The following is a 21,016-nucleotide window of genomic DNA, read 5'->3' on the forward strand; positions in this document are numbered from 1 at the left end:
GTTAATTACCCCCCTTTAGACATTAAAGGTATTTAAGTAAGACCAATATACAGCTTGTTCCAATTCAGGGGGAGCATTCATAGTTGGAATAATCCCAGCATGCTCATTCGGGCTCTGGGTTCAGTACAAAACTGAGACAGAACAGACTCCGGGCTTCTGGATATGAAATAAGAAGGAACACAACCACAAACTCAGTGTCAGTGTCCTTTCTTCTCAAGCTGGTTTCTTTCTGGACTCCAGGCTGCTCTGTTACTAGGAAGATTAGACATCCACTCTCCATCATCCAAACAGTGCACTCTACTCTACTCTTAAATCTGTCATTTCATTGGGACAAAGGGGACCAATCAGGATCAGCCCTCCACAGTCTAAAAAAAAAGCATGCTTGGAAACTGCTTCGTTGCCGTGAATTCTGATGTTTTCATCGAGCTTTTCTGAGAATGAATTCATCACAATAATTTCTGTCAGTTTTTGAGAATTCATGGTTGTTTGAATGAGGCCGCTCCGCTCACTCACACTGTGATGGTCCGTTACCCCCCGGAGCGCTGACTCAGACCGGGCCGCGGCAGCAGGCCCAGATGTCAGAGCGCCGCGTGCGGCTACTCTCCCGTGACAGCGGCCTCTACGGCACGGACGGGAGGTCCGCAAACACAGAGCTCAAATTAATGAGGACCACTGGAGTCCTGGTGGCTTGGCAGAACCCTCCGCTCACCTTCATCTGTCTTTCACCCTCACCCCTCCACCCCCTACCTTCCGTCTGCTGGCACTACCCTGCCCCCACCCTTCTGCCTTGCTCCCCGCTCCTCTGTCTCCCTCCCCCGACTCGCCGCCCCCGTCTCCCCCAGAAGTGCAGGCTCTGCCACCCGTAGGTGGCTCACCGTGGGCTTGCTTCAGGCTTCGGTGATCTCCTGGCTCATTTATACAGATTATAACGGTGCCTGGCACCAGCAGCTGAACCAACGCGCGCAAATTTGCCAAGGTGCTTAGGCAGCGCGGGCGGCGTTATCCTAGCTCGTTAGCCCGCCCGATTCTCACCGCGCTCCATTAATGGCGTTTCTCCTAGGCCCGTCCTGTTCAAGCCCCCCCCGATCGGGGCTTTCCATCAACCCGGTCATGTTTTCATGAGTCTGCAAGATTCAGACCAGCTCGCGTCTTCATCATCTTCATCTTCTTCTTCCCGCCTGCTCTCGGTAGGGTGCTGGATTAGATACAGGCGGTGATTAATCTTCAAGGAGGCAATGTTCAAATGAAAAATTACTATGAGGCGGTGAAGCTGTGACTGATGTGGAATTTGAAGACTGAGAGGCGAATTCATCAGCGCGCAGGCTGTGCGTGTCCTTCAGGGTGTTAAAAATGGACTGTGTGGGGTGTTTCGGGTTCAGGCAAAACCGCGCAGAGACGGAACCGAGCGCCGTTCGCTGCACTTTGTTGTGCTGCAGTGCGGCACAGTATTGGGGGAGATTTCAGAGGATTAATAGATTGAAACTTAGATACTGCTTCTTAAGGGAACCGGCAATTACCAGAGACATAAATTAAGAAAAGTGCCTGGCCCTGCAGCGGAACAAAGAAAAAAGGAGAGAGAAAGTTTGCTTCCGAATTAAGTGTGTCACTCCTCCTGGTGTTTCAAATCTTTAAACTAGATTTATACTGCAGCGCTGCTGAGTGAATAGTCATCGTAATGAATGTTAAAAATAAAAATGTGGGTTTGTGTGTGTGTGTGGATGCATGCGCAGGTGCGCGTGCGTATGTGTGAGTGTGTGGGTGCGTGCGTGTGTGGGTGTGTGTGGGTGGGTGAGTTTGGGAGAAGGGGAAGAGGGGAAAAGTATTCTGCTATAGGTAGCCTAAAATCTGGAAAACTACTTATTTTAGCTGAAGCGTAAATGTCTTGGGTGCTTTTTTGCAGAAACATTCATCACCGTTTCTAAACTGTGTCAGGCTCTATTCTCTCTCTCTCTCTCTCTCTCTCTCTCACACACACACACACACACATGCACCCATATAGCACACACACAAACATTGAAACTCATTCAAAGAGCCCTGGATATTTATCATCTCTAAACAGGTACTGATGGTCTATCAGGCCATGCTGTTGAGGGTCAGCAGAGTGAACTTGATCTGCTCTGAGCAGAAGATGAGCAGCTGAGAAATTAATAATAATCTAATAATAAATATAGCCTCTGTATCAAAATGATAGTGGTCTGAATGGCTTCTTCTGAATGGCATCTGAATGCATGTTCAATATTTTTCTATCTATTGATCTTTAGCTAGTCTTGGAATCAATGTCTTCACTGTGGAGAATTAGTCATGAAATCCCTCATGAAATATGATATTCTCTGGTATGAGGAATGTAGCTTTTATCTCAATTTTGAGTAGCCAGTTTTAGACATAGCACTCATTGCTGCAGTATCCTCCTTTGCCTAGTTGGGAGAGAATAGACAAGCTGTCTAAGAGCAGTGTATGTGAGGAAGGATTCTGCGTTTCTGCCATTTTTTGCAGAAATGAATCATATTCCCTGGTGTTAAATCCAGGTATGACCAGCTTCAAATGACCAGCTACCTGCTATTTCAAAACATAGCTTCACCAGATCAAACCATGTTGAGTGTGGAGCTGATCTGAACTGATCAAGCAGCTACCAGCTGTTTCAAAACTTTTTCAGCAGGGATTGGCACTGAGAAGGAGGTACATCCACAATGCCTGTCTCCGCACAATCATTACTTCCTTGTCATTCTCCTACAGAGCGACTGGGGGGGCCAGAGGACCCTCCAGCGGAAGTGGACATCCTTCCTGAAGGCCCGGTTGGTCTGCTCCGTGCCCGACTACGACTTCCACCTGAACGTGCTGCGCAGCGTGTTCGTGGTGGAGGGCGAGAGCCAGCAGAGCACCGTCTTCTACGGCGTCTTCGGTCTGGAATGGTGAGGTCATGGGGGAGGGGAGGGGAGGGGTTTCATTTAAATGAAATGCATAGTGGGACATTTCCACAGAATGGCGCCAAACTGGAAGTTTATTGTGCTGCTTAGTTCTTCCTGGTAAGATGATGGGTTGAGGTGGAGATTAGTGTTGAAATGACGGTGGGGGATAGAGGGTCGGTACAGATTTGAGTTATTGGGATAGCATCTGACTGAAGAACTCTTTTAGTGGAGAATTATATTGCATCCCTGAATTAGAAACCGTCATAAGGGAATGAGATTATAGAGCAGAGGCAGAATCTTAAAGCCATATAATGCCACATACTCCCATGCCTAACATAGACCAGGTGATGGATCATGGCTGAATTAAATTGTGTTGTGCGAAGCAGCATGGTTAAAAAATAGATAGATTTTCTTGCTCACCCACACGCACACATTTCCAGCTAACCCTTTCACAGAAGGCTTTTGCAACAGACAAGCCTTTGATGACCTTATCGTAATATTAAAAGCCGGTTGCTGGAAGTGTCGCCTCAGAGCATCAATTGGGTTCTATTCAACTCTCTGATCCATTCAGACATAGGAGGTGTACCTATACACTCAGCTTGACATCTTTTTAAAAGCTATTTAGCCCCCCTCCCCAGCTGCCTGCCAGCCCACACAGAGAGCTTTGTAGCTCACTCTTATCCCATAATGCACTGCACCACTGCAGAGTTGGGTCCGGGTGAGCAAAGAGAGTGGGGTTGGAAAATGAAACGGCCAGCATTAGAAGTGCTGAATGACCTGGGTTTGTTTCCAAGGCTTTGTAGGTACAAGCCTCCCAGGTGGGGCTCTGGACCTTTGAGCAAGAAGCTTAACCTGAACCTCTAAGTGCTTGGCTGTCCAGATTTATGATATGTAAAAATTGTTCACTCCGCAAGTCACCCTTGATAAGATGTGCTGGACTGCTGAGCGAGTGATTGTAATTCAATGCGGGGAGAGGATGAGAATAAGCTGCGGTTAGCGGCTCAGGCTTCCGACCCGTCTATCGGCCTAGCGCAGTCGGCGGCTAAAATCCTCTGCCCTGTCGTGTAATAGCACCTCAAAACGCAGTCCTCCGGTAGCCATTTCGGCTCCTTAATCCGATGGGAGAGATACGCTCTTTGTTGGAGCTGGCTGGCTTGTAATTAGCGGATCAGGGTAATGCGCGCGGCTGGGGCTGCAGTCTGCTGCGCTTTGCTCCTCTCCGTATCGGGGAAAATTAAAAGGGAGATGGAATCAAAGGCATGGTGGCGTTCTGGCTAAATCGCGGTTGGTCCAGCTTCTCTCACCCGACCAGCTGCCTACGTGGCTATAAGAGGATTAGGCCCCTGGCTGTGGGGTGGTCGCCCATGTGCCTGATGTCATCCCCCAGGTCCCCTTGAGTGCCCGTTTCAGAAAGAGGCTCTTGCTTCAGGAGTGCTGTGAAAGATGTGTTCTTGCATTAGTGCACACTAGCCTACTTTACACCGCAGTGAGTACTAAAATTCCTGCTGTGTTTTCTGTGGGAAACATTTGAAAACTGTTGTCATTGTGAACTAATTGGGCACAGTAGTCATTTTTATGAGCTGCGAATGTTATTTTATTAAATGCACCATGGTGCACCTTAATTTCCTGTTCAGCTTTATTGCATAAACCTGAGAATGCACTTAATTACAGAATCCCCATCCACCCTATGCAACAGAGAGCTTTTTTTAAAATCAGAATTGTGATGTGTTACTCACATGCTGCTAATTTGAAAATGGCTTTGGAACAAGTAAGTAGTCTGTATACTATATATTTTTTAAAGTGTTTTAAACATTGAAATAGTGCACCTCCTCAGACTGCATTACAGGTTAGAATCTGACAGTCCAAAGAAGCCATAAAATATACCTGCATGGATACATGGCCAAAAAAATGTTTTCTTTTACCACATTGTAAGGTGAACAAACAGACTAGTTGTCGTGTTTGTATTAACATTTTCTGTGCTTCAGTGAAGAAACTGTTTCAATTAGCTAAATATGGAATATAATTATATACACAATAGCACAAAAGCTGCCTACACAATACAGTTTATACTGCCAATCTGAACTATGCCTACAATGACATAGCAACAGCCGCTCAGTCAACAATGAATGTGGGTTGTGCCAGTTCCCTGCAGTGAGCGCAAAGCCAACAAGACCCAGCTTGCCAGGACCCACCGTGGGGTTTTTATTAGCACCAGTGCTTCCACAGCCCATCATACTGCTCTACTGCTGCACTGCCCAAAGCCATCCTTCTCTGGATCTAGTGGATTACCCCTTCAGGATTGCCCAGATTTATCTCAGACTGGATCTAGTGGATTATGTGGATCATTCATTCAGTCTTACTCCGTTCTGAGGTCTTCCCTTGCTGGATCTAGTGGACCACCCCTGCAAACATATCCCAGCTCTACAGTCTTCCCTTGTAGGATCTAGTGGATCACCCCTGCAGTCTTACCCAGTCATAAAATACATTTTATTTGATTTATTTAGCAGCCATACAGTGTGGATCTAGTGGATCCCCCATCTGATCTTTCACAGGCCTACAGGCTTTCCTGTGGGATCTAGTGGATCCCCCAAGTGGTCTTACCCAGTCATATCATCTGGATCTAGTGGATCACACATATGATCTTAGCCAGTTCTACAATCTTCTTTTGCAGCCTCTGGTGGATCACCCCTGCAGTTTTACCAGTCATACAGTCCAGATCTAGTGGATCACCCATGCAGTCTTGTCCATTTACTACAGTGTAGATCTAGTGGATCACCCATGCAGTCTTACCCAGTACTACTGTCTGGATCCTTAACTGGATCGGGTGCAAATCCACAATGGCTCTCTCTATTTACATTCAGCTCGCTCAGACCAAGACAAGCCAGCAAGCTGTGGCAATGTGGGCGAGCTCAGTCTGCGTGCGTCTCAGCTAAACTTTTATCAAACGGCTGACGAGGTCCTTTTTCTCCCCCTGGACAAGCAGCCGTAGTCATTCGCACAACAGTTCTGTCTCATTAGTGTTATCTGATGTAAAAAAACAATTAATTTACCTGGGTATTAATGCGATATGGGTTTATCTTTTTTTTATCTTTTTTGCTATGGGTCTAAAACAGAAAGAAATCACCACCCACCTGTGTTACTTCTGTTGCTAAAAAAAGTGTTTTTTTGCGGTGTCATTTTATATTGCCATTTTGACATTTTGATTCCTGCTGAGGAACAAAGTCCTGTCCTCTTTTAAGTGTCACACCACAGATCAGGTGACATATACAGTAAAGGATGTGTGTTTCAGGAAACAAGAAGTGCTGGCTTGTGGTTATTTGATAGTGGTGTGTGGTTTGAGAGTTGAATGAGGGGTGTGGTGCAGCATCTGATTGGTGGAGACATCGAAAAAGAGTCCAGGAGGATTTGTGACGTCATGTCAAGTGTTTCACCTGGACAGACTGCCCTGCCACAGAGGTGTATAACAATGTCAGAGGAGGGTGGAGCTGCTGGTGTTGTGTGTGCGTGTGTGTATGTGTATGGGTGTGTGTGTATGTGTGTGCGTGTGTGTGTGTACTCACACACTGCAAAGCAAACATACACCACTCTCTCCACGTCTCCCTCTGACGTCCTAAAGGTCAGGTAACAGTGAGTCAGCAGGAAGGAACCTTTGCATATGTTTCTCTCCCCACTTATTTCTCTCTCTCTTCCTGTTAATCAGGCCACTCTGCATCTCACAATTTCTTCTTTCTCTTTTCAGCTTACTTCTCTTGCTCGCTCAGTCTCCGCTCTCACACCTAGTTCTCTTTAATTCTCATTCTCTGCCTCTTCCCTGCCCTCTCACTGTCACTCACAGTTGTAGGTAGGGCACAACATCGTTTCCTCCGTGTTCTCAGTAACAGGTCCATGCTGTTAATGTAATGTCATTGGTAACGCTCTGCCCTCGGCCCAGACCGCTTGTTCTGATTCACCTTTCGGGGGAGAAGGTTTTGCGGCCCTGACAACACCAGGGCGCTCAGAACAGCTTGTTCCATCTCACCTGGAATTCATTAGGTGATTTACAACTGCAGAGGAGGAAACTACCCATCTCCGGTTTCCCTCTACCTACAGTCATGAAACCAAAGGGCTATGCTATACATTGCTTCCCTGAGGGGGTGAGAGGGGGCAGATTAAAACAGTTAAAACGGGTTGTTTGCAAAGGAAGGCAGAGGCATTTCTATTACGGTCAGTATATGAAAAATAACTCATTTTCCCCAAATATTTGTTTCTACACTGAATAGATCATAGAAAAAGATGGAAACGACACTAGGACTGGACATGAAAAGTTTGTAGAATTCTGTTCTGTGTATATAGCTTGTGTAATGTGTGTGCCTGTGTTGTTTGTGATTCAGCCTGGGAGGCCAGTTTCACTTGGCAGAAACAGCTCTTTCTGTTGACTCTTTGTAGAACTATTAACCTCAATCTTTTCTGTGTTGTTTTCTTTAAAGGAAAAATGTCAAAGCATCCGCTGTCTGCCAGTACTCTATTGCGGATGTGCAGAAGGCTTTTGAGGGTTCCTATGTGGAGAACCAGGACTCCTCTCAGAAATGGGCTGCATACACGGGGAAGGTGCCGGAACCCAGACCGGGCTCGGTGAGGTTCTACAATGTCACGCCGCGTTGGTGCGGTGCCCTCTGTCCTGCTTACTGCTACCGCATGACCTGAAGGGCATTCCCTTAGTAAACCATGACTCAGTGGTTCCCAAAACTGTGATCAGGCCCCGCTAGTGGGGCTGAGAGAGGGGCTGTCAAGATACTGCAATGTAAAAAACGAATTTACAGTATATTACAGATTTTCAAAAGATATTCACACATTCACTCACTGTTGTATACAAAAAACATGTACTCATTAAGTGTGTCGGAAAAGAGTGATAGAAAGAGTGACTGCACTTGAGTTAGGAAGCAGTCCAGGCTCCTAATGAGTAACCAGGACATTCTCTGTGTTTGTACAAAAGGAAATGCTGATGAACACGTTTGACTAGCTAGAAGACAGACCAGGAACGGAAAAGCAGCTTAAAAGACACACATACCCATATACAATTGCTAAAAATCACCATCAGAGTTGAGATGAAACTGGAAATAATAAAATAGCATTCTTAAAATAGCACAACCTTCTGTCATTTGTGATTTTGATCACAAATTGTTTTTGTAGTTATTTCAATTTTATTTTTCAAAATATTTTGGAATGTCCAGTTGGAGTTGTAAACATGTTCAAGAACTACTCCAGCACTCCTCTCTTTCACTCACATGCAGTACCAAGACAACCAGGCAATCAGGCAATCACAAGCTGATTACCACCTGACTTTTGACTGTTTTTACCCCATATCACCCCCCCCCCCGCAGTGCATCACAAACCACTTCCGAGCCAAAGGCTTCAACTCCTCCTTCGACCTGCCCGACGACGTGCTGAACTTTGCGAGGAGGCACCCGCTGATGTATCAGCAGGTGCGGCCCAGGAAGGAGCGCCCCCTGCTGTTCAAGAGGAGTGTGGACTACACCAAGATCGCCGTGCACAGGGTGGCTGCCCTGGACGGCCGGCAGTACGACGTCATGTTCATCGGCACAGGTGTGCACATTTTCACATCTCCTTACGGGCCACCGGCGGTTTGTTTCGGTGGTTTTCCAGTTCTGTAGAGCTGAGTCCTGTCACCGCAGGTGGCCTTTGTGACGTTGTCTCTGTCCCCATGGTGACAATCCGTGACCTTGGTTTTACGGAAGTGATGGGTAATTGATGGATGGGGGAAATAAATTTGGAGCATTGACTGTTCAAAACTTACAGCAATATTTGATTAATTGAAATGTTACTGGTGGAAACTGGAGGGAGTGAAAGTGATCATAGAGGGCATTTTTTGCGTTCATGTCATATTTTGAGCAGAGCAACAGCAACACAGGCTCAGTGGTCATGTTTGATTTACGTTTGAGTTACTGTTCCGCTGGAAAGGAAGCCCAGCATGCGGGTAGCTTTCTCTCAGCTAATGCTGTAAATCTTGAAAAATAGCAAGAATGTGGAATGCTGTGGAATCTTCGTCTTCGCTGTTGAAGCGTTTTGTCAGCGTTGTGGGTTGTCTCTGCAGATGAAGGCTGGCTGCACAGAGCTGTGGAAATCGAAGGTCAGGTACACATCATAGAGGAACTGCAGCTGTTTGAGGAACCGCAGCCGGTTGATGCCATGGTCATCTCCCGAGTACAGGTATGTGCATAACATTGTCTGTACCACTATGCACATATGGCTTCTACATTCATACATGCATATACAGCCACTGCTTTAGGACCACACACCTACCGTGTATGTTCAGGACACTGCCTTTCAGTATCATCCAAATCCTCAGTGTACTGAACATATAGCTACTCACATACAGTGAGGATTCGTACATATTTGGACAGTGCTATCGTTTCTGCTCTTTTGGCTCGATACTCCTGTGCATCTTTTATAATATTACTTTTCATTGTAACTAGCTTCATACGAGTGCAGCGTTAATATGTGAAATGTCACTAAATAACAATGATTTTTGTTTAAAAGAACCAATTTGTTCAAATTCTAAGTAGAAGTGCAGAGGACTAAATAACAAGGATTTATTTGTTAAAAATGACTGTTCATTTCTTAATAAAAGCCCAGTTAAGGGGATGGAAATTTCCTTTAATTTCCTCCTTGAATTCAATTACTAGGAGTGCGTTGCAATTAACATTTTTTTCCGAGGAGTTCTATTTCATTTTCATTTTTGTGCATTCACTGGCTCAATTTCCATGTTAACATAATGTGTTAGCTTAGCATAAAGACTTGAAGCCTATATGAGTCAGTTGCCTACCTCCTTCAAAGTGAAGAAATACACCTTATAGCAAATAAGACTCAAAACTGTCTTTATTTACACAAGGTATCATATGTATTCGAAATACACGTGCTGGAAATTATTTAACAAAATGAGAGACCTTGTTTTCGGAGAAGTTCTACCTTTTAGAATTTGCATGTGTGTTCAGTAGTTCCAACTGTCTTCACTTCTCCAAAAACAACTTGTCTCACCAAAACTCCTACCCCCTTCTTCTCCTCAACAGAGGAGCATCTATGTGGGCTCTCCATCTGGAGTTCTCCAGCTGCCCCTGTCCAGCTGTCACCGGTATACCTCCTGTTTCAACTGCATCTTTGCACGGGACCCCTTCTGTGCCTGGGGTGGCTCAGAGTGTGTGGAGATTGCGTCTGTGACAGACAGGTAAGGGGAGAGGCGGGATGATGATCACACCTGATGTCTTGTGCCTTATCTGCACTTTTACAGTAAATGGATTACAAGAGCCTTTATCTTATCACAACTTGAATTTCCCTCAGCACAGCTGGTTCTGTTGTATACTGTGGGGATCTGCTTCATCATAAAATACACACTATATTGACCCTGTGTGCCTTCATATCCTCCTGAGATGATCTTCTGGTCTTAATCTTTATCTTAATTCTACTATCTTAAAGATGACAGTACAAGGGACATTCATTAAAAAAACATAATAAAAAAAGAAATAAATTTCACTGCATGTCACCCAGGTCACTTGTATTATGTAAAAATACATTTTTTCTGCTGAATCTCAGGACATGCATGTGGATAATACTTTTACATGTACTTTTACATTACAGTGAGCTCTTTATTCTGTATTTATTAGACCTATTTTTTTATTATTTAAGTCTTCTGCTGCTGTAGCCTATCCACTTTTTTGCCTATCCACACAAGGTTTGACGCATTGTGTGTTCAGAGATGCTCTTCTGCATACTACTGTTCTAATGTGTGGTTATTTGCATTACTCTCACCTGGCTTCCTGTCAACTTCAACCAGTCTGGCCCATCTCCTCTGACCTCTCTCATTAACAATGCGTTTCTGCCCCCAGAACTACTTTTAGTTTTTCGCACCATTCTTTGCAAACTGTAGAGACTGTTCATGAAAATTCCAGGATATCAGCAGTTTCTGAGATACTCAAACCACCCTATCTAGCACCAACAATCATTCCATGGTCAACGTCACTTAGATCACATTTCTTCCCCATTCTGACAATTGATCTGAACAACAGCCGAACCTCTTGACCATGTCTGCATGCTTTTATGCGACATGGCTCAGGCAGTAAGAGCAGTCGTCTGGCAGTCAGAGGGTTGCCGGTTTGATCCCCCGCCCGGGCGGTGTCAAAGTGTGCCTGAGCAAGACACCTAACCCCTAAATGCTCCTGACGAGCTGGTCGGGGTCTTGCATGGCAGCCAGTCGCCGTCGGTGTATGAATGGGTGAATGGAGAAGCATCAATTGTACAGCGCTATATAAATGCCTGCCATTTACCATTTATGCATTTAGTTGCTGTCACATGATTGGCTGATGAAATATTTGCTTTAACAAGCTGGTGTAAAGGTATACCTAATAAAGTGCTCACTGAGTGTATATACATCGTATTCTAAGTGTACTACCATAATGACTTGTTGTATACCTTTGGATGAGAGAATGTGTGAACATAAGCATGTGTTTTCTGCTCATATTGAAGAGGAGCAGATTTGGATAGAGACCGTGTGTGTTCCTTCTCCCACAGATCCAGGCTTACCCAGGACATTGTTAATGGAAACACAGGCTGTGAGTCTGGCACAGGAGAAGGTATGGAGTACCTGCTGTTTCCCTACCTCTTCTTGACACTACAGTGCCAGGAGCCTTTTTCATAAATCCACTTTACTGTCATTCCTGTAGAACCTCTGAAACCCCATTCAGCAAAAACAGCCTTAAAAAAGGTATTAGCCACACTCCCTCCAGCTTAAAATAATGACAGACCCTCCCCCCGTATGAGGTCTTGAAACCTTCTTTTGAATTTCCCTGAATTGCAGGGAATAGCCTAAAGCTTATGCAAGCATTCATGACAATACTGAATAATAAACTTTTAACTTATATCTGATAAAAAGGAAAGAGAGTGAACTTAATAAAGAAGTATTTTAAAGATGGGGGGTGAGTGAGATTCAGTTCATAATGCAAAATGCTTCTTTCATTGTACACCGATGAGCCGAAACATTATGACCACTCACAGATGAAAAGACAGTGATTACATTGACGATGAGATAACTCAGAATATCTCACAACAATGGCGCATGTCAAGGTGTGGGATATATTAGTTGGGAGGGTGTAGCAGGTGTTGGTTAGGGAAGGCTGAGGTAGATTGGGGAGGGTGTTGGGTGTTGTTTGAAGAGGATATTGTTTGAAGATGCTTTAACGGGCCCCTCCCCCTCCCGTCCCCAGGCGCAGTAGTCCACCGCACGCGCTCAGTGATGGAGGGGGACGACGTCCTCCTGCAGTGTGAGCTCCAGTCCAACCTGGCCTCCCCACGGTGGACGCTGGACGGCCAGGAGCTGCAGGGGTACGGGCTCAACTCGGGGTACCGCATCGGCAACGATGGCCTGCTCATCATCAGGGCCCACGCGGGACAGAGCGGTCACTACCGCTGCCTCGCAGTGGAGAACCAGGTCCAGGTGCTGGCAGGGAGCTACACCGTGAAGGTCCGGCCTGACCTGCCTCCCCCAACTCCACCTCCGGCAGCTATACCCACCTCAACAACAAGGAGGAAGACTGTCGTCATCCTTTCGTCGATCACCCACCTTCCCCCCACCAGCAACCCTACCGAACAGCCACTCCCCTCCCCGCCCTCTCCCCCCGCCCCCCTGCCCCCCGGCCCCGAATACCAGACCTTCAGGAACATGGAGGTCATGTACATCTCCCTGGTGGTGATCCTGGGCGGGCTCTGCCTGGTGCTGACAGTGGTCCTGCTCTACGTGGCCTTCTGCGCGCAGGGCAGGAGCCGGGGCAGGAAGTACTCCCTGCAGGGCCCTCGGCCCGACAGGAAGAGGAGCTCCCACATGGAGCTGAAGACCGTCTCCAGTCACTGCAATGGGAAGAGGGAGGGCCCAGGGGCGAGGAGCAGCGGGGATGGAGGCGACGGCCCGGGCCTCCTGCAGATCGTGCCGGGCGAGGGCCAGTCGTCGCCCAACAAGGAGCCTTGCCCGCCCACACCCGCCCCCCCGCTCCCCCAGCCCCCTCCCCTGCCCACCTCCGAGTACGTCAACGGGCTGTCGGCCACCCTGCCCAGCGTCTTGCGCAAAATGAACGGGAACAGCTACGTGCTCCTGCGGCAGGCCGACCCAGAGACCACCTCCCCGCTCTACCACTCCTTCACGGAGGAGCTCAACAAGATCCTAGAGAAGCGGAAGCACAACCAGCTGGTGACAAAGCCGGATGAGAGCTCCGTGTAGGTGGGGAGGTCTCACTGCACGCCAAAGTGCCCGAGGGCTCGTTTAAAAAAGTCTTTACACCCGAGAGCTTCCGGAGCTTTCACAATATCAAACTCGACTGGTGCAGCAGCAACCCCACGGAGCATTTTCAGTTTTACAGAAAGTGTGTGTTTAGTTTTCCTGGGGAGGAAAAGTATTGCCTAGTCAGGAAGCTATGACTCAAGAATCTTTGAGAGAGAATTTTGTTGTTGATTAATAATAAACAATAGCGAGGTCTGGGGCCATCACCTACCTTTCACACATTCCCTCATTAGTACCTTCTCTCCCATGTAATGGTGAAATGAAGGTGCAAAATGTACTTTGAGGGAGACACTCACCAAGTCAGCGAGTGTACGAACAAGTGAACGAGAGACTCCACCAATTTGTAGGTCTGCATATTTGCCGTAAAAACAGACATCTACCTCAGTAGAGTAGCAAGCACTGTTGACCCTCTGTGGATAATTTGATAACGAGGCAAGGTCTGACTGGAATAGGTGGATCAGTCGACAGCAGCGGTCTAGTGATGAGGGAGCTGTTGAAGATACAAACAGTGGGCAGGCAGTGACCTATACGACAGACTCCAAACCTCACCCCCATCCATAGAGGAAAGGGGGTGGGGTTGAGACAGCATGGCATCTGGAATTGTCTTGCTACACGAGTACACTAATGGCTGGAGTGACACCTTTGCGAAGAAGGACAAAATTTAACGACGGTATAATCCAACCCACACCCCCGGTCTTATTTTTCTTACTGTTGTTCTCATTGTAAAATATGTAAATATTGACAGTGATGGAAAGGAAAAGTCAACAGCAGTCAGCCAGCCAGCGACTTACGCTGCCACATAACTAATCAAGAGGCATGTGGAGAAAACAAAATGGATGACTGGACGTGTCAATCTTTTAAATCTTATTTTATGTGGAGCAAAGACGATGCCAGTTGGCATGGATGCCAGTATTAATCGTTGAGATGCACTTTTTTTTCCCTGTTTCACCGTGTCTTCCTGGGAGGTAGAGCTTTGCTTGAGCCGGGCATGTTTGTCAGGAGGGGGGGGGGGGGGCGGGCAGCGGGCAGGAAGTAGCCTTGGAGAAAAGGCACGTCTGGACCTGGTTGCCACAGAGACTTCTGCATCATGGGAGTCACACGCACAGAGGCACGTAGTGGGGGGTGGAGGTGGGGGGGGGGCTGGTTACATAACTGTCCCGGCAGTCCCAGGGGATCACTGAGTCCTGTTTAGTTTATCATGGCCGAGGCATGAGACCACACTGTTTCCTTTACGGAGCCGTTTCCACACAACCACGAGAAATTAGGCTCTGGCTGGGAAGTATCGATGATCCTGCAAGCACTTGAGTTGTTACACACCAATCCCTTCCTCCCTACTCTCCTGGACCAACACCATGGACTGCTATACTGCTTGAGCTTTCCCCCGATCAGTGTTAGTAAACCCTTTACCCCTAACTGCCACAAACTGGTCTGCCGTCACAGCCCCCTGCGTGAACTGCACCAGATCACAGGGGGCGCCAGAGAGTGATGCAGGAGCCAGCTCTGCTGGACCCAATATCAAACACAAGAGGTTTCAGAGGTAAGAAACAGCTGAATTGCATGCGTGTGTTTGAGAGATGATGGTGTCTTTTCCGTCACCTGGTCAAGCAGATAATGTGTTATTTTAAGCTACACATAAATTCAGGCTGCCATACAAAGAGGCTGCTATATTATTTTAATGATGTAAACATTTTTCTAAGACTTGTTACATTATATCATTCAAAAAAGTGCTAATTTATATTAATGTATAATGTAGATATGGTAATTCCAATCCAAATGTCATTTTGACACACTGAAGTGTGTCCTCACTGCAAGCGTGAAGTTGTTTCAGCGTTTCCGTGACGTTGCAGCTGTGTTGCTTTGGGTGGTTTGCTGATGACTTACGTGGAAGTTTCCGCATGCTTGATGACGACAGGAAAAAGTTTGTCAGTTAAAATAAGCCTCACGAGACGTCGCCCTTCGGGAGCGATTTGTTAAGCCGTCACACCCAACACTGCAGGGCACATGGTGTGCGTTGCATGGTGCACGTGCTGCCGGTGACGTTTCCCGTTTCTTCCCGTACCTAAGAAAGGTGTACCCTTCTGTCGTTTCTGTGAGGGAGATAGCAGTAGCCCGGATCAGCTCGGTCGGGGTTACGGCTGAGATGAGGGAGACATTACGCATACCTGCAGGTTACCCTCCTCTCTCTCCCTCCTCTTTTCCTTCCCTTTCATGTTTTTTCCTTTCCTCCTCCCCTCTCATCCTTGCCCTATCACATCTGCTATCCTCTCGCTCCTTCTGGCTCCCCTCTCCTTCCATCTTCTACGCTGCCCTCTTTCCCTGTTCTCCTTTTCCTCTCCTAAATCTCCCCTTTCCTCCTCTGCCTTCCCTCTCCTTCTATCTCTTCCTCACCCCTCTCCCCCTCTTCTCTCCTTTGCTCTCACACTGTAGCTCCACTCCCTGTCCACCCCCTCCTCTGCCCTCTCTTTTCCTTACCTCTCCTTTCCTCTCTGCTTGGTTTGTCTAAAAACGAAATAGTATCTGGTGCCATATCAAGCCTGGTCTTGCACCCCCCAGTGTTTCTGCCTCCACACAATGACCACTCTCTGTGTGAAAAAATACCCCCTAATGTCTGTGCAGAATTTATCCTTTACTAATATGCCCCCTTGTTTTGCTAACTGAACTCACTATTCTATCTCTTCCACTCCCTCCTCTTCTCCTTCTCTCCTTTCCTCTCCCCCTGTAGCTCCCCTCTTCTTCCATCTCCTCCTCTCCCCCCTCCGTGAGCTTCCACCTCCCTCTGCCACCCTTGTCCCTCCTTGGGAAATCGCGTGATGGCTACAGCCCCTGTAATCAATTACAGCTAGCCTTCACAGGGTCCCTGACCTATCCTCTGATCCATAGATAACCACCCCAGACCCCACCCCCTTGTGCTCGCTGACGTGGGTAAACAGTCGCTGCGGTACACTGCATACGCATGTCCAGCACCCATGTGATTGAATCCGGCATGCTACGACAGATCCACCTCGCTGGCACACGGCGTTCTCTCCTGACTCCTGTGAATCTGAAGCAGTGAAATAATGGTGTTCTGCAGAGCTGCCGAAATGTTTTTAGAAGCAGTGAGTGAGCTGCAGTATAACCCAGCTTTGATGAATGTTAGCTTGGTTTCCCTTTTTTTTATATTAAAGGATAAAACAAGCATTTAAAGTAACTTACCACTGTAAATGTGGATTTTAGTAAAGGTATTTCACACAATCAGAGTATATGTCTTGTTTTTAACGCATTCTGACAAACTACTCTTTCGATTGTTTTTGATGTGTGGATGTGATGGGAGAAGAATCAAATAGTTTCAGTCTCAACTGAAAACATCAGAACACTGTAGACAACAATGTAAAAAAAAAAAACATTTGACAAGGTGACAGAAGCTGCCTGCTTTTATTTATTTTCTAGTTTATTTATTCTTGTTTGTAGAACAGAAAGGTTGTTATGAATAATGAGAAGATAAGAGGTGTGTTTTTCTTTTCTCTTCCCTTAGATATGAAGAAATTTACGCATTGACTGTGCCAGGAGGACTGTGTTACAGGGGGTTTCCCATGGAAAAGGAGGAAATGTGGACAGTTGGAATTGTGACAATTGGGACAATTTTAAGTAAACTTCATCAAGATATCTCGGTGGTGTTCTCCCTGCTTCCCGCCCAACATGTACAATGGAGTCCTGCTGAGTTCACTACCCTGCTGAAAAAAAAAGAAGTTTTGAAATAGTGGGTAGCTGGATGACCAGTTAGACCAGCTCCATACTCAACATGGTTTGACCAGCTGAAGCTGTGTTTTGAAAGAGCTGGTAGCTGGTATTTCAAGCTGGTCATAGCTGGATCTTACACCAGGGAAGGGAAATAGTGTCCATCTTAGCGGAAATCCCTAACGTTGTGTGACGTACTAGCTTCCTGGGGTGGCAGTATTCACACATCACTGGTTGCTTAACATGTTGCATACACATATGCACTTTGGCAGAACCACATACACACACACACACACACACACAGAAACATAACATGTTAGTTTGTCAGTATCACTCTTCTTTTGCAATAAATCCGAGTCCTAAAATACCTATTTGAAGACAGTGATCGGTGATGACCCCAGTGGACCGCTAGCTTAAATCGTACAGATTTGCACTAAGCTTTAACTGTGGATGATTCAACGGAAGGCAGTATGAGCATCATTGACGTTGCACTGTTTTGTAGATTAGGATTATAGCTGTTGTTTTGTGTTTGACATGATTCAAAGCAGACCATTGTGGGTGGCCTGGTTTTGTTTTCATAAACTACACTGTATTTCAAGAGCTGAGTCTGTATCTGTCCTCCAGTGTATATACCAAGCGGACACATGGCCAGGTATCAAATCAATGAAAAGGAAAGGGATGTTGATTTCACAAGAGAACATCCATAAGAAAATAGCATGGTATATTAATGGTGGACTATGGAGAACTAAAAGGAAAATGAAAAGTGTTGAACGTTTGGGTGCCATCCATGGTGTCCCTAATGTGCCTGAGGCTTCCTAGTGTGCCAATTAGATATTATGGTTAATATTACAGTTACATATTCTTCTTCACTTTTATATTTTTTACCAGAAAAGAACACAAGGGACCCTTTACTGATGATCATGTAGTGGTTGTATATGTGTTTGTGATGCAGGATACGCACCGGATGCTTGAAAGGTTTACGGTTTATATTTTGCTGATGTTTTTTGTTCAGCTTGTGTTGCGCCATGTCAATATCCATGATTCAGAATGTTATTTTTATTTTTTAGGGGGGAGGGGGTAGTGGGATTGGGTCAATCTGAAACCAAATTTTTTAAAGAGACTGAATTTCAAGGTACAGAAGGTATACACTTAACATGTACATTTCTTTAAAAGAAGCCAGTCCATTGACCTGACATGGGTATATGTTGGGCAATGCTTTCTGTTGGTACCTCCAGTACTCCATGATACTTTTCTATAAGACTGCTTAATTTATGATGCTGTTGGTCAAGAAGAGCCCTTACAGAAATTGTATATATGTCCCTATATAAAAACTGACATATATGAATGATACTTATATTCGATTTCTGTATGGGCTTGCTTGGTATTAATAAATAAGAATTTGTATTAATCTATTTAAAAAAAACATAAAAAATGAGTATATGTTAACATGCTGTATGATTACGAAAATGAAATGAAAATGATCCATGGCAAGGTCCACAGTATTGTAAATGCACAGCTGAAGTAGCAGTATAATTTACATATTTCCAATCTAAATTAAAAATATATTCCCTGTATTTTCACATAAATTACCATATTACCCCCAGATGGGGCTGGCTCATATTCTCTGTTCCATAAGGACCTACTTACCAGATTTTCCTGAGCAGGTTTCTATAGGCAAGTCAGATACACATTCTATATATAGTCCCAGTCAGTGGGTGCAGCAATGGGGTGGGGGGAGAGGCACATGTGCCATTAGCCCAGTATTACTCACGAGACAGGTAGGGGGTCATATTATTGCAAATTATATGACCCCCAGGCTCTTTCTAACATCCACAGTCCCCACTGTCCCATTCCTGTCTCCCAAGACTATATTTTCTGAAAGCTACCACTCTGAATTTCTCAAATTCTATATTGCATGTAGCATATTGGATGTTGAGTAATTGCTAGGTAGGTTATGAGACGCTAGCTATTTATTCAGCACTGAATTCAAACTCCATTCCAGCATAGCTTTTTGCTTTACCCCTCTGGCATCTGTTGATTAGGTAACCTTGACGACACAAAATCTCAGAGATTCTGTCTGTAGGATCCTGCTCCCCCAAACACACTGTAGTTGGGGAGGGAGTAGGCAGCAGTGTCCTACTTAGTTTCCTTTCAAAGCTGCTGAAGCCTGGTGCAAAGTTTGCTTACTGCTCCCATTGTAAATTGGCCTGTTCTATAGGATGCTTTTGTCAGGTTTGGGCTCATATCAGTGTAAATATTACAGCAGTACCACTGTACAAACTGAAATTCCTGTACGTGTATGTATATTCAAGACCAGTGAAAAGAAGCTGTTCTACTTGTTCCTTTTTAACCGTGAAAACCTTTCAGCTTATGCCTGCAATATCTTTCAATACTGTAGGTCCTGTCTATTTTTTAATTAGTGCTTTTATTAGATTACTATTCCGAGCTATAGTAATAATAACTACAGGAAATGTATTGTTGTATTCTGTGCCTGTTTTAAGTTATTTAATTACCTAATAGCTTATATATTTTAATATCCACCCATCAAAAAGGACATTATTCACACAATTACAGTGGACGAGACGGTGAGGAGAGTGTTGTGTCAAAGCTTTCCGGGTCTCACATTCAGGTCACCGTCCTGACCTTTGCAGATAAGTACCCTGGGAAATGGAGTCCGTTCCCTGGTGCAACGTGGCTGTGCGCTGTTGGTGGTGTCCCCTTCCAGCATGCCTTCTTCACAAAGCCCTCAGCATGATAATGACAGCGTACTGGTGGTGTGGGGGCGTGGAGGCGTTATCCTAACTTTGAGGGGCAGAGCTTGGAACAGTGCCTGAGAGAGGAGGTTCGAGGGATCAGGTGACTTCAGAACTGGCAGGTGTGAAATCACTGAGCCAAAGTATTTCCTGTTTCATTGGCTCTCTATAAAACCCCGTTTTAGCGGGCCTGGTTTCCATCTGGCAAAGCCACTTGGATGTGTTTTGTACTCCCTAAAAAAGTCTCTATTTAATCCACTTTATTTCCCTTAACTTCAAACCCTTGTTTTTATTTTCAATCTTATGGATTCCTCCCAACCCTGTTTCTCTTTTACATGTGCATGCCATATTGAAAACAAACTGTGAATAGGTCAAATCGAATAAAGAAAAATACAGTAAACTGGGGAGACCTCAACTTTGTAAGGATAACATTTTGGCAGCATTATTTTTCCATAGCTGCAGGTTTTTGGTAAGATGTATGGAGTATGTGTAAAAACTGAGTTTTGTAAATGCCTTCAACAGTGTTGGCCTGCAAGAACTGAACAAACTTCTATTTTCATAATCAAGATGGTTTTTGTTTTTTTTGATGTTTTTAAAAAAATTAAAAAAAGATGAATGGGGTGATGCACTTAGACTGTCAACGTCATAAAAAAAATATTCGGAGGGCTACTGTGACTTGTTTTTCCTGATAGATGTAACATTTTGCAAAATACACATGAACTCAAATGTGGCATCTGTGTGTACGGTGTGGGTTTTTTTTGGCAAGGCTTTACTGTGTTTGGCAGACGTGTCATACACTCATTAGCTCTTGAGGGTGTGCATGTGATTTATTTGCCGTTTCCGGTCAGTAATCTCTATTTAAGGTCATGTTTCCCATCTGCCTGAAAAACTACCTTAGTTAGAACAAAGAGTGAATTATTTAATAAATAGAATTTATGTAGCACCTGTCACTTCATTTCAACGACAGAGCTCTTTAAAATGGAGGAGGAGTGGGATGAGTCACCTTCAGCAACCTTGGTGAGACATGACAGCTATTTGAAGCATTTGTGACAAAAACCTCTATTAGAAATAGCACACTGAGGTAAACTGCTAAATGTCAGAAAAACTCAATAAAATGACAGTTGTTGACATCCTTTAAAGTATGGGGATATATAATCTGAACAGTTAGTTTTTTCCAGTTGAAGAGCATTTCCACTGAGAACCCTACTTATGTGCACAAATAACAGGATTATGAAAATGTATTTAAATTAGTTTTAATGAAGAGTATGTGGTACAGATTGCCGCTTGTGATTAAGATTCATTTTAGGATCGGCTGTGATAAA

General features: G+C 45.3%; 1 protein-coding gene and 1 long non-coding RNA gene across 2 annotated transcripts in view; both read left to right on the forward strand.

Annotated features, from left to right (window-relative positions):
* Positions 1–14,209, forward strand: part of sema4gb (sema domain, immunoglobulin domain (Ig), transmembrane domain (TM) and short cytoplasmic domain, (semaphorin) 4Gb) — a 52,490-nt gene extending 38,281 nt beyond the window's left edge. Inside the window, exons 9-15 of the mRNA XM_061231198.1 lie at positions 2,734–2,909; positions 7,373–7,517; positions 8,267–8,489; positions 8,998–9,113; positions 9,974–10,128; positions 11,469–11,530; positions 12,161–14,209. Of these exons, the coding sequence (XP_061087182.1) occupies positions 2,734–2,909; positions 7,373–7,517; positions 8,267–8,489; positions 8,998–9,113; positions 9,974–10,128; positions 11,469–11,530; positions 12,161–13,167 (1,884 nt within the window). The 3' untranslated portion in view covers positions 13,168–14,209. The remainder of the gene's footprint in view (positions 1–2,733; positions 2,910–7,372; positions 7,518–8,266; positions 8,490–8,997; positions 9,114–9,973; positions 10,129–11,468; positions 11,531–12,160) is intronic.
* A 156-nt stretch (positions 14,210–14,365) lies between these two features.
* LOC133111776 (uncharacterized) lies at positions 14,366–20,425 on the forward strand. Its single transcript, XR_009705015.1, has 2 exons — positions 14,366–14,764; positions 16,739–20,425. It is a non-coding gene; the product is annotated as an uncharacterized LOC133111776 (long non-coding RNA).
* The last annotated feature ends 591 nt before the right edge of the window (positions 20,426–21,016 follow it).

The sequence above is a fragment of the Conger conger genome, chromosome 2, assembly GCF_963514075.1.
Source record: "Conger conger chromosome 2, fConCon1.1, whole genome shotgun sequence".
NCBI lineage: Eukaryota > Metazoa > Chordata > Actinopteri > Anguilliformes > Congridae > Conger > Conger conger.